At 43.8% G+C, this 13452-nt stretch overlaps 1 protein-coding gene across 1 annotated transcript in view; it reads right to left on the reverse strand.

The window, feature by feature from the left end:
- MYO1E (myosin IE) overlaps positions 1-7258 on the reverse strand; it is a 74523-nt gene extending 67265 nt beyond the window's left edge. Inside the window, exon 1 of the mRNA XM_018913789.3 lies at positions 7159-7258. Coding sequence (XP_018769334.1) covers positions 7159-7161 — 3 coding nt within the window. The 5' untranslated portion in view covers positions 7162-7258. The remainder of the gene's footprint in view (positions 1-7158) is intronic.
- Positions 7259-13452: the final 6194 nt, after the last annotated feature.

A 13452-nucleotide genomic window follows, 5' to 3' on the forward strand; every position in this document is an offset into this window, starting at 1 on the left:
AGACTAAAGCTGTTGAAAACATTTTGCTGGTTTTAGAGGGTATCAGGCTGCATTGTTCAGACTTGAGTATGACTTCAACACTTAAATTAGACAAGGCTGACCAAGAAGTGGTTACAGAGTCAGGCTCAGCTGATGACAGTGATTCAGTGAGTGGTTCTGAGCTGGCACAGAAAAAAAGCCCCACACTTCCTGTACAGGGACAAGTGCAGCAAGTCACTGTGAGACTGCTAATCCTCTTTGAAGGATGCCAACAAAAACCTCTCATTTAGACTTCAGATTGCTGAAAAAAGCATGAAAATAGCTTCTAGACGCACATGTTTTTGCATAAACTATTTATGTCCCCTTTTTTTGAAGGAGTCTAAAGAAAAACATCTATCATCACTCCATCCCAAAGCCATTGCACTGATCCCCTGAAAGCCAGAAGTGGCTTTCACCAGGCACTTCTGGCAGCTGAAAAATCACACACATGACAGCAGAGCAGAGCACCAGACTTTTTTATAATCCTTCTGACACTTCCAGGACACTGTTGATCAGAAGTATACTCAAGATCTGCTAATATCTGGCTTTAACTTTCAAGTTCACATTTAGTAAGTTATGTTAATAGATAAGCCTTTGTACTTTAAAAGCACCTTGTAAGTAGACTTCCCAATAGGCATCACTTCTGATAGCTCTGACTCGGGCTCCAATTGCCAACACTGCTTTCCTTGTCAGATCTCACATTTGTTTTGTTTAAAGTATTTTCAGTTTCAACTAAAAGAAATTAAATTCAGAATTTTTTAAAAATTACACTTTTTAACTTATCCATGTGTGGTTTTAGTATCAATTAAATGCTGCTGTGTCTTTGGAAAAAAATCTTGATCACCCTTCTTTCTAGGCTGTTTGCATTACAGAATCTTGGGTTTAGATGTACTTGCTTGTGCAGAGGACACCATCAAACCCCAAAGCCATCTACACATTTATATGAAGCATATTTAACAGAAGGGGCAGAAAACACATGTGAGGTTCAGTGTGTGGAAAAGCTGTAGACCCAGACACCTTTTCTGATCACAGCAATGACTCAGTCAAGCAGAGAGAACGGATCCCATGCACTGCCAGGACTTGACTGCACACCTGGCATTCCCGGGGGTAGTCAGAGTTTTAAAGTGAGGGAGGAAAGCAGTAGGTGGAGGATAGGAAAGCTAGAAGATGAGGATGAGTCAGGAGGAGTGACAACCGTACTTCCTGGGCAGGACAGTAACTGGCATCTCAGGAATGTGGGGAAGGGAGTAGGAGATGGGAAAGACTGAATCCAGCCCAGGAAGGTCTGACTAAATTACAGTTCCTCACACCCAAGCTGCCCCAGGAGTGCTACTGGAGGCTGAGATGAACGTCTGAGCAAGTCCTCAGAGACAGCTCTCAGTCCTCATCTGAAGGGAGAAAATTCCTGTTTACTCCTGCCATATTTCTCTGACGTTTACAAACACTTTTACAGCCATAGTAGAAATTATAAAAGCCAAACAACACACTACAGAGTCCTCTGACTACAGCAGCTCCAAAAGACAGCAGGCACCCCACACACCTGGAATACTTCCCCATACAAAGGGAGTACAAAAATCCACTTCAGTCAGAGCTGAAAACAATGCTGGTCAATTGCTGGTGACCAGCATCAACCAGAAAAGCTCCTTGGCAGACCATAGGTAGTGAAGAAGTGAATGGCCTCCCACAGATGAGAAAATGTGTGAGAGAACCTTTATATGATTTTCCCTGAAAGGTTTTTTTGTGCTGAGGTAAACTTTCCTGCTCATATTCATGGTGAGAGTTTAGATAGTACAAAGTGGCTTAATTCAAAGAGCTACCAGTAATGCAAGCCAACCCTTTCTTACCAAAGCCCATGCCTGGATTTCTGTGCTTGCAGAGAAACTGAAGTATTTTCCAAATCCTTATTTTTGTAGCACACACACATACACACTCCTCCCAGTTCCAAAAACTGCTTCAATTTTACTGCTTCTAGTCTAGCACGGTAAACTCCCAGAACAAAACCCTTGTTAATTAGGTGCAAAATCCCTTTCTAACACAGTTCTTAATGCCTTTCAGTAGCCACACACCACCTAGATCTGGAATGCAGCTTCCTAAAAAACGCAGACTGAAGGACTGCATTACAAGAGTGCTTTACAAAACTGAAAAGGAAAGCAGATGAATTTGTCATCTATAAGCCATTTCTTGTGGCAATGACCAGAACCAAAAGGTTAGCAAAAACCTGACAGCTTGCAGGCCAGTCCGAGGCTGGTCTCTATCAGCAGAACTACAATGATCTGTGTCAGAACTCCTCAGGTAACTACAGGAAACTCACTCCCAGGGTTAGCCTAGCTAAGTAAGAGCTGGGAGCCCAAGAGGAAAAAACACCGTTCTTTTTGCTCCCTTCCTCATCACAACATGCAGCAACTAAATTAGGCTTTATTAATACAAAGGATTCTTCTGGGACTCTGAAGATTTTTATTTCCATGTTTTATAAATTAGTATCATTAATGTATACATGCATACTATATTTGAATACAAATGCAAACACACAGGAATTTCATATTCCTTAAGCTGAAATTAGGAATACCAAAACTTTTATTCTTTATAATATACCTTGGATAGAGCAAGGCATGACCATTTAGATCAATGAGACTTTTAGACTAACTCCTACAACTGAGAAGAGAATATACTGGTATTTATGAAGTCAAATTAATTTAAATTATTACAAAAGGTGATAATACCAGTTCTGTAAAGAGATGCACAACTTTTTTACTGTTTAGAGCAATGTAGCATACTTTCCATGTTAAGATGGGAACATTACAAAGATTTTACTGAGAACTCATAAAAGTTTAACATTCCATGCGCTAACCATGACAAAACTCGTTTTAACTTCACCCATGCCACATGTGCAGCAATGCCTTAAGAACAAGGCAGTGAGACTGGTGAATATTATTCCTTTAAGGTAAGAAAAAGTGGCTGCAAATAATTTGTTTAAATTACTAATAGCATTGCACTCCATTTCCTTCACAATTAGTTATGTATGTAGAACAGAAAAAAAAACATATCTGGAAGGCAAAAGAGATGATGAGAAAATTACTTAAGATATACATACATACACAATACAGGTTCAGTTTTCAGCTGCAAAAAATGTATTTGAGTAACATTCTGCATACATTAGTTGTCTTCTGAAAAATATTCTAACATACACAGTATATCCATAATCATTCTAGAGGTTTAAACTAGAAACAAAAAAAAGCATGCACACAATGTAAGCCTAAACAAAACACATCAAGTACTACTACTACTACTACTTAGTATATTTTATATAGAAGCCAGAAAGAAACAACATTTAGCTGGAAGATTTTCCATTAATGCACCTCTAGCCATAACGCAAAGCACATGCTGTTACCCTCCCTAAGACTCCACACTTGGCAGAAAGCAGGGTTGGAGCTGAGGCTACTGTCTGCAGTACCAGACAGAAAAGCACCCTTCACATACAGAAGCATCACTGTCTTGCCTGGGACTTCCCTGCAGGAAAAAAAGACTTAACAGAGTATAAGGTCCCAGTTCCCCTCACACATTCACTATTTCAGGACTGAATCCTAAAGGCCAGCAAGTCCCCTCAGGCTAATCCAGTCAGTCATTTCTGCAGACTTTCATAAGCACTACATGTAATCAAGACATCCTCAGCTTCTTGCTGGACTGGGCTATAAACATCTGCCCTCTTCTCATGCCAAACTGCTATAAAAATGTTTCTTTTTAAAAATCAGCCTTCCGTCCTTGCTGAAGAGATGGAACCAAGAAGACACCAAGTACACCCAGAAAAATTGCAGATACTGACTGCAGTATTACAGAAAATTGCTTACTATTGAAATACTGGTTAAAGGTAACATAGAAACACATTGGGTTTTTAAACACAAGTATATTAGACAACCCTGGCTTGCTCAATAACTTGTGAGCTAATCCAGACACTGCTGATCCTGCTTTCTCTTGGGAGCTTTCCCTTCTCTGCCCAACAAATTGGTACAAAACCTCAGCAGAAGTTCTCTGGAACAGAGATTATGCAGAAGCAGACAAAGTTGATCACTGATGGGTTGTTGTTGGGGTGGAGCATTTATTTGATTTTTGTGGTTGGCTTATTTTCTAAATATAGTAGTAGTTTATGCCTTAGAACATACTTCCTGATTGACATTCAAAGTTTTATCCTTAAAGAGTCAAAGCCAGCTGACAGTACTCAGGGGAACAACCTCTCCCTGAAGACTAAAGAGCTACTCGAAATCAAAGGTCCAAGATAATTTTTGTAATGTGGTACAGATTCTCTAGCCAATTCCAGATCCTCCAATACATCTCCATTAACTACCCCATGACATGAAGGTTCTCACTCACAATATAACATAACAGCATACAGTTCAGCTTAATTTCCTGCTTCCCTTTCGAGCAAGTTCCAGCTTAGTTTCACCATGAGGCTTCCTGAATATTATGGATACAGTCCTTCACTGGAGTGGGACTACTTGGCACTGACGTAATACCCAGTTTTTGAAGACTTAAAAGCTTCAGCTAAACTGTTAGAGGCTTTTAGGATTTTTTAATTTTGAATTTAAACCACTGAAACATAAAGTCAACAAAATGGATGGATTTCAAGAGAAAAATTCCAAGCTGCCAGATGTTCCTTAGTCTTGTCAGTTTTACTACAGTTTTGCCCTTCTGTTGCTCATTCCTACCTTGTACTGCCATGTACTGCCATAGACCAGCTCACCCATTCCATGCTGGCAGATCTCCTCCCGAAACCACCCTGTTAACCTGACACAGATATCGATCTGGATTAAAAATAAACCAGCCCAAAGGAGCAGACGTTGCTAAGTGCAGAGAGCTTTGCGGGGTGAGCTGGGTGGGGCAGTGCACCATGGCAGGGACTGGCAGAGGCACCAGTGACAGAGCAGTGACACCGGGATCTGCTTTGCTCGGTCAGATGGCCCCAGAAGCACCAAGAGCACCTGGTGACAGCGGCAACTCAGCACCCTGCACTGGGGACCCTGTCAGAACAGGAAAGGGTCACTCTGAGGTCTACAGTGAAGAAGGTATGGCAGAAAAGACTCGATCTAGAAAACACAAAACATGTGCAACATTCAGCTTCTTTCACCCTCCAGATATCAAAATTCTTAAGACAAAAATTAGGGGAATAATATGAGCTTTTTATACAGCACAGAGAATGAGTATAAGTTTCAGGATATTAGTAGCATGATTCATGTTCATCAGCAGTCATTCTAGGTCCTGCCAGGCAATCCTTCTGCTAACTAAGTTACAAAATATTACCTTCTAATTACTATCAAACAATGGTTTGGGAAAAATTATTTGAAAAAGCAGAACTTTCAAAAACATTATTTTCTAGTTTTGTTGTAATAATCACTTAGCAATAATCTAAAAATGCAATTCATATTATTTTGAGATATCACAGTGAAAAACTACTTAAGTATTAAATTAAAAGCTGGGGAATACCTGTCTGAATACATCCCTAAAAAGAGTATATTGTAGAAGAAAGTAATTATCTTATTTTGATAAAGCAAATCTCACAGAGTATGCTGCCAGTTAGCTTTGTGTATTTACAGAAACTACTTTGATTAAAACCTTTCATTAAAAAGGAATGAAAGGTCCCCACAGCAGATCAACTAACAGACTGATCTCAAAGTATTACTGGAACAGGCAGACATACCTGAAGCACCTGCAACAAAGACTTCCAACCCCATTTAACATGTCAACAGTGTAAGCAATGACCCAGCCTCTGCCAGCTAGCCCATATGTGCCACAGGTGTCTGTGACACAGCAGATACTTGAGGAGCAAAGATTAAGGCTAACGAGTTGATCTGAATCACCTGGCAAAACAATCAACCCTCAGGGAACACAATCACCTATCTTATTCAAAGCTCCTTACCAAAAACAGGTTTAGAAGAGCTGGTTCTTATCATTATCCCTGACTTCAAGAGAAGTTTTAGCTTCCTAGCTTCTGCAATGCTTGATTTAAAGCAAAGATCTTGCTCCACATAAATGTAACCAGGTACAACTTTACTCGTCTCAGGAAGTCAAAGCAGAGGCAGTGGCAATAAAAAAGGCATCCTTGAAAAGGTATTGGGAGTGAAGCTCTGAATACACAAGAACTAGGCTGTCCAGTCTTTAAATCTCAACCTTAGTCAAGCTTTAGCAAAAATACTGCAGAAGTTTTTCAAGTATCTTAACAGTCAGATCTTTAGTACTCTGCTTTAGAACGGAGTAAATTTTAAAGTAAATTACTTGTTTAAACGTTATGGATTTTAGCCTAGTTTATTACCACATAGGATTCTTCACTACTTGTTCTTAGTTCTTGTGTAACAGGTAGACATAATCGTTCTCTGGATTACTTCAGGATGAAAACTATTATCAATCATCGGGTGGCAATTACTAAAGACGGAGCAGGTTCACCTGCAAACCTCAATTCTCCCTCTGTCCAGCACTGAAGATGTTTTCCTGACATCGCGTCCCCTCATGCCAACCAGCAGCGCACAGCCCAGAAGCGGCGGTGCCAGCTCCCGGGTTCGGGAGCCGCCTGTGCGGCACACCTGAGCGAGCGCTCCCGCCGCCGGACGGGCACCGGAGCGACCCCGGCACGGCGGCAGCGCCGGGCACTGCGAGGCCGGACTCGGCTCGGCTCCGCGACCCCTCGGCCAGCGCCCTCTGTACCAGAGGGGTCACCTGTTGTTGTACTACGCCAGTCCCCCGGCCACGGGATTCCTCCTACCCGAGGACACCAACATCCAAAACCTTCAGAACCCAAGCGGCGGGAGAGGGCGGCACCCGCGGCTCGCGCTCCACGGGCGGCGCCAGCCCTGCCCGCGCCCCGCGATGGGACGGGCGGGTTCGGGACGAGACCGAAGGCACCGACCCGGGTCCGCAGGGCCGACAGCCGCTGGCCCTCGCCAAGTGCCTGGCATGGCCCGGCTTCCCACAGGCCGGCGCTGTTACACAACCGCTCCCCGGCCAGGAGCGGGACACGGAGCCTTGCCGCGGCCCCTTCCCGGCACATCGCGAGGAGACCCGACAGTCGCGCTCCCGCCGCCGTTGCCCCGCGGACCCCGGCCCCGCCACGGCTGCTCCCGCCCCGGTCGGCCCCCTGCCGAGCTCTCCGCTCACCATCGCTGCTCCTCAGCGCTGCGCTGCCCGCGGCTCTGCCCAGACAAGCCGGCGCCCCGGGACGGAGGGACGGGCGGAGGGGAGGGGAGGGGGCAGCGGCTCCGCCCTCCCCGCGCGCGCAGCTCCCGGCGGGGCGGGGGCAGGGCGGGGCCGGGGCGGGCGAGTGGCGCGGAGCAGGGGCCGGGGCCGGGGCCGGGGGAACGGCGCGGTGCAATGTAAGGGCCGGAGGGGGTGAGGGGCCGGCACCGGGGCTGCCCCGCGCCGGCGATGTGTCCATAAATGGAGAACTCGCCGCGCCGCAGCCAATGGCCGCGCGCCGGGACGTCATTCCCTGAGGGAATCCCGGCTCGCGGGGCTCGCGCGCTCCGGCCCAGGGCCTGGCCGGGCGCTGCTCTTGGAGCGCCCCGGGATGAGCTCCGGGAGAATCTCCCGCCGCACAGCGCTGACACGCCTTCAGCTGGCGGGGGCGGCCGGACCCCCGCGAGCGTGCTGCGTGCGCTGCCTTCCTCCCGCGTACCCACAGAACTAAGGTGCTGCTGATCCCTGGAAACGCTGGGAAGTAGGATGCATCTTGTCACCGGGGGGATGCTGAAACAATTCCTATCGGCATCTCACAGGCGCGAAACAACCCGGGCAGGCAGCCGGCATCTGCACGTTGCTCAGCTCGTTCTGACCAGAACACAACCGGTACAACTGCAGGGGCTGCGCTTTCTAAGCGATCAAACCAATAAACCCGCCCGGAGCTGGCTACTGTAGTCCTGTTAACAAACGTTTCACCTCAGGCTCGAAGCCCTGCTGTTTGCTCTAATGGGTTTCTAATGCCACTTCTAAGCCAAAATATAAATAAAATGGAAACAACATAATGTAACAATCATAACAGCAGCCAGACCCCGAGTCATATGTCAATACTGATTCCAAACCACTTTGAAAACCACTCATAATGGGTAAAGATCCTGGGTTTCATCACTGGAATTTAGTTTATTTCTGATTAAAAAGAAGGGTAGTTACTGGAAAAAATATGGAGTAGTTTATACACAACATGTTTGATTTGCATTCATGAGCAGATTCCCTTCTGGCTTTTTGGAGCACACTGCTCTGGCTGCTCCGAGCCAGGTGCTGGTTGTGCAGCCAGATCTGCCAGTACCAAGGAAGGACACTGCTGTTCAGCAGGTGGCTTTGTCCTCACAGATGTGACTGCAGGACAGGTGTGATGGGGTGCAGACAAACACATGGCTGATCAAGTGTTACAAATTTAAACCACCCTGATTTGAACAACACAGAAATGGGACAAAACTTCAACTACCTGCCCCCTCTCATGTCCCACAGCCTTTGGTGGTTTGGATGAAACACAACAGTTCTTTGGGCATGTTTCATCCTTGGTTTTGAAGAATAAACAAACCAATTCTCAGCTCAGCTGAGCTTGTACTCTATAATTACTGATCATGTGAAGTTTAGGATTTCCACAGTGGTTTGCTTGGATGTTGGCTGACATTGATAGATGAGGTGGGTAATATTTTCATTGAGAAAATAGCTGGGTGGCAAATATGACCTGCAACAGCTATTAAAGCAAAAATATATCTGATAGTGCTAATAGTGCACAGAACTTCACAGAAGATAAGTTTCACACTTTGATTCTCTACAGAAGGTGAGTACAGCAGTTTTATGGGAATAGAACAAAATTAATTTGCCTAGTATTTCATTTGAACATAGAAATGTTACATACAATTGAGGCTGATAAAAAGCAGTTAAAACAGTCTTGCAAGAGAGAGAGTGTATGTATATTGGGCCAACAGAAGATAGAAAATCAATACAGGTTTTGTAGATTTTTTTATTTGCTTTGGATGTGGGTCTGTTTAATATACAGGTTAATTTTCTCAAGACATGGATATTTATATTTATGTGTGTTTACACACATAGAAGCATCTTTATAACAAGTCATGAATAACAAAAACCAAGGTTGTGGAAGAATAGTTAAAAAGTGCATCCACACTGGCCAGCTAAGCAAGAAACTGGTCCTGACTTCACTGAAATGAATGTGTGCTATGTGTGAATGGGTCCATCTACATTACATGGACTACAGGATGACTTTGAACAAAATTTCCTGAGCTGAAAGAACCAGTGCTGTGCATCTGCATGAACCTTTGCCAAGCACTGGGTGGACCAAGCACAGTCTAATTCACAATAAACTCTTTTCATGCTTTTAAACATTCTGCTTATTTTAATGATAAACATCTAATTCCCAAGCTGCCTGTATCAACTGAATGACACTTATTCAACATCCTTGCTCAGAAGCAGGGGAAAGCATTTCCCCTTGAATGTCAGTGGTGGTGTGCCTGAACGGTCTGCATGCCTGGGCTCCTCCAGCCCAGAATGTACAATTCATCCCTGAGAAAGGCAGAACCCACACTTTCATATTGAGGAGTTCTGGCAGAGTAAAGAGGAATGTCACAGCACATGCCACAGTTCAGTCAGCCATGATACACAGAGCATCCCCATGCCATTTCAGCAGGCTTTAAGCACTCACCCATACACAGTAACACCACACCTCATCAGAAGGCTTCAGGAGCCTGCCCATACAGGGGAACATCACTTAGCAAATATCTGCTCTTTCTTGTTCTTTAGCCCAACCTTTTCTACCCCTCATGCTGATGCACTGCACCTGTGTGCCCTCTGCTCCCTTTGGTGGTTGGTCAGTGCCCCTGGGCACTCCATGGCTCATTGCTGGCAGTGCTGCTCACAGCTGTACCCACTGGAGATGAGGCTGGGCCACAGCCCCACTCCCAGTCACCACAAACTGTGCACCTACAGAGGAATCCCTGTACCTTTAAATGATGCACAAAACTTAGAAAAGCTGACATTTCTGTTAAAACATTAGTATGGACAGGATACCTTTCAAAGATCTAACTAGAAAAGATTTAAGAAAAATTCCTCGTATCAAGAAGTCCCACCATTTTTTTTCACTGCGTGTATTGTCTGACAGTCTGTCTGGTTAGTAACACCTACAGCTCATGCACAGAAGTGCTAACATCAAGAATTATTTTGAGGATATTTTCTAGCAGCAAACAGTTGCACTGCTTGGTTCTCCTGATATCGATCATTAGTGCTAAGCTTTGGGGAAATATTTGAGGACAAGCTTCACCTCAGTGTCTCAGGAGATTTATTAGGTTAGCATTTGGGACTTGCAGAGGTTGATCCAGGCTCAGCACTCACTGAAGTGACTACATGGTGCAGCTGGCAACTCACACGTGCCTTTCCACCTACCCACTGCCTGAGCAACACTGTGTGCCAGCACCAAACAGGGATCAGCCTGGTGCTAAACTGTGCAAAGACTAAACTGACTGAAAAAAAAGCAAGGTCTTTATCTCTGGAAAAGCCACAGAATAAAGCTTTCCCTTGCTCTCTATTCTAAAAACATTATTGTGACTTCAGAAAGAAATAACTCTTATGAGAAGTCAGGGAATCTGGAAAAGATTAGAAATTGTAATGAAATAAGCACTAGTCTGTCTGTTTTCTAACTGGCTAAAAATGACAGCAAAGGGGAAAAAAGGTATTAGTGCTTTACTTTTACTTAAAGACTATATTTGAAACTTTGTAAGTCACATATTTGTCTTCTGTGGACCAGAATAATTTAATTAATAATATAATTAATGCTTGAAAGCTATTAAAATAAGGCTTAATACCCTTAGCAACACCACATAATCTGGTATTCCTTACAAAGATGAAGGACTTGTGTAATAGAAAAACAAATTATATTAGATTAAGAAAACTTTGAAAATTTAGTGTAGTTTTTATCCTGTATTTGCCTTCCAAAGAATAAAGACACTTCTGAATTGTAACATTTTCTTCTAAAATGCAGATGGTTACACTCTGCCTTCAGTTACACTTGGAGCATGTAGAATTCTAGTTACAGGAAATAAAAAATGGATTCAGCAATTTCTTCTTGTGAAGTATAGGGAGGGAGAAACAAAACAGCATGTATAAATCAAAGGCAGAATTTCATGACCTAAGATGTGATGAAATCAGTGATTAGGACAGGTTGAAAAATAGTATAATCATTATAGCTTTCTTTAACTCTCTGTGCCTAATAAAATTTCTTCTTTCCTCTCTGTTGTTGGCCTCAAATGAGAGCAGCATTCCTGTTCAGAAAACATGCCCTTAACATGTTCAACGTGTCCATCCGAAGCACCACTGGAATAAAAAGTACAGCAACAAAATCACCAGCCCTTTTACATCCACTGCTTGGTTTGAGGCTTTTTGAGGAAAAACAGCACGTGGCTCTTTCACTCTGGATCTGATTAAGAGAAGCCTCAGATGTAAGAGAGACTTAGAATTCAGGGAGTTGATTTTTTCCCCGAGTGCAAACCAAAACGTATGAATAATGCTGTTATTTGCAGGGCTGGTATAAACCTGGAAGAAGTCCACAAAGACGTGGGAACTGAGGAGTTCTGCCTCCTGTGTTCCTGTGACTGAATGCAGCTGAGCCACGTACATTCACAATAACAAAATTACAAGGTTTTGTTTTTTTTTTTTCCCTCAGAGGGAGATTTTTTTCAACATTACACAAGCTTTTAAGATGAAAACTTTATGCTATGGTGGGCAACCTGATCCAGCCTCAAAATCAGCCTTGCTCTGAGCAGGGAGTTGGACCACCATATGCCCCCTGAGCTCCCTTCCAGCCTAAATTGCTGTGTTCTGTACTTCTGTGATTGGATAAATGGGGCTCAATTAATGAGTGAGGCAGTTGAAGACTCCAGAATAAATTAATATTCTTGATGTTGTGCCTTGATAAAAAGATTGTGATATGAACTTTCCTTTAAGAAAATAAATCTCTATGTTCTGTATGAATTACACTGAAGATATAATGATATAAAATACAATAGTTTAGTACTACTTTAGTTAGAAACATCAAGAAAGTGATACAAGTACAAAAAATCATCATCTCTGATAACACAAGATGAAAAAAGCATCAGTATGGGTCAAACCAAAGACCATTCACCTCAAATCCTGGTGGTGTAGATGCTTTGGCAAGAGTGTAAGAACAGACAAGAATTTACATGCCCTGTCCCTATCTCTTGGCCTCCACTGTTGCCAGATGTAGAGGGTGATCTTGTCCCCAATGAGTTGCAGCTGTCTCAGTTGCTGAAGATTGGAGGTGGGCCTGATCTTAACAGGCCACACCTGCAATCAATAAGAACTAGTGCTATATAAGAGTAAGGAAAGAGGAGTGAGGAGAGTCAGATTACTGTGAGGACCTGGAGAAGTCAGTGTGTAGAGGAGCTGCCTGTGAGCAACATCAAGAAGGTATGAAGCTCTGATAATATGAAATCCTTGTGCTATGATGATGATAGAACTCGAGCTATCTAAGACAACAGCCAGAGGGAGAAAGCAGGCTGAGAGCTGATCATGGCTACATTTTAATGTTGTTTTCAAGACTGCAGTAGGAGGTACAAATGTTATGTTTTTAACTTAAAATAACTTCAATTGATTTGCTTTAACTAACAATTTGCTTTCAAGCCCTAATGTGCAGACATACATACTCAAGAAAACACTGGGCAAGGAAAAACCTGTAGACAGGTGCACAAAAACTGCACAGGGACATGAAATTAGTCTAGATATTTGCCAGGTCAGGGAGCACAGCTGTGTACATCAGAAAACTAGAGCAAGGTCAGCAGAGGCCAGTGAGATGGTTGGGAGCTCGATCCCTGAGGATGCAGGGCTTGCTGAGCCTGGTGAGAGTAGACTTTGGGGGACCTGGCAGGGCCCTCCAGTATCTGTGATGAAGTCATCAAGATGGCAAATTCAGACTCTTCATAGTGGCACATGATGGGAAGACAACGATATAAATGTAAACAGGAGAGGTTCAAACTAGGTATAAAGAAAATGTTCTTTCCTCAGCAGCCAACAAACATGAACACAGGCTGTCCACCAAAGCTGGACAGTCTTCATCCTTGGAGGTTTTCAAGAGTAGGCTGGGTAAAACCCTGAACAACTGCATTTGGCCTCATCAATCACCTCAGCTGGAGCAGGAGGTTGGACAAGGGTTCTCCTGAGGTTCATTTTAAGCTGAATTATCCCACAGTGTTTTGACTCCCAGTTCATAGTTTTCAAAGCACCTACGGCATGTTTTCTCTCTGGCCTGATCCTTTGATGTGGGAACTACTATAAAATAAATAGGTCAATCAGAGTGTGGATTCAGACCTCACCTTGCTTTTTACAATAGAGTGTGCAGGGTGTTATCCTTCACAGCAACCAAATCCTTAGTCCTGCAACAGCATGGGACGTTGCATAGATTTT

Source organism: Serinus canaria, chromosome 10 (assembly GCF_022539315.1).
Source record: "Serinus canaria isolate serCan28SL12 chromosome 10, serCan2020, whole genome shotgun sequence".
Classification (NCBI taxonomy): domain Eukaryota; kingdom Metazoa; phylum Chordata; class Aves; order Passeriformes; family Fringillidae; genus Serinus; species Serinus canaria.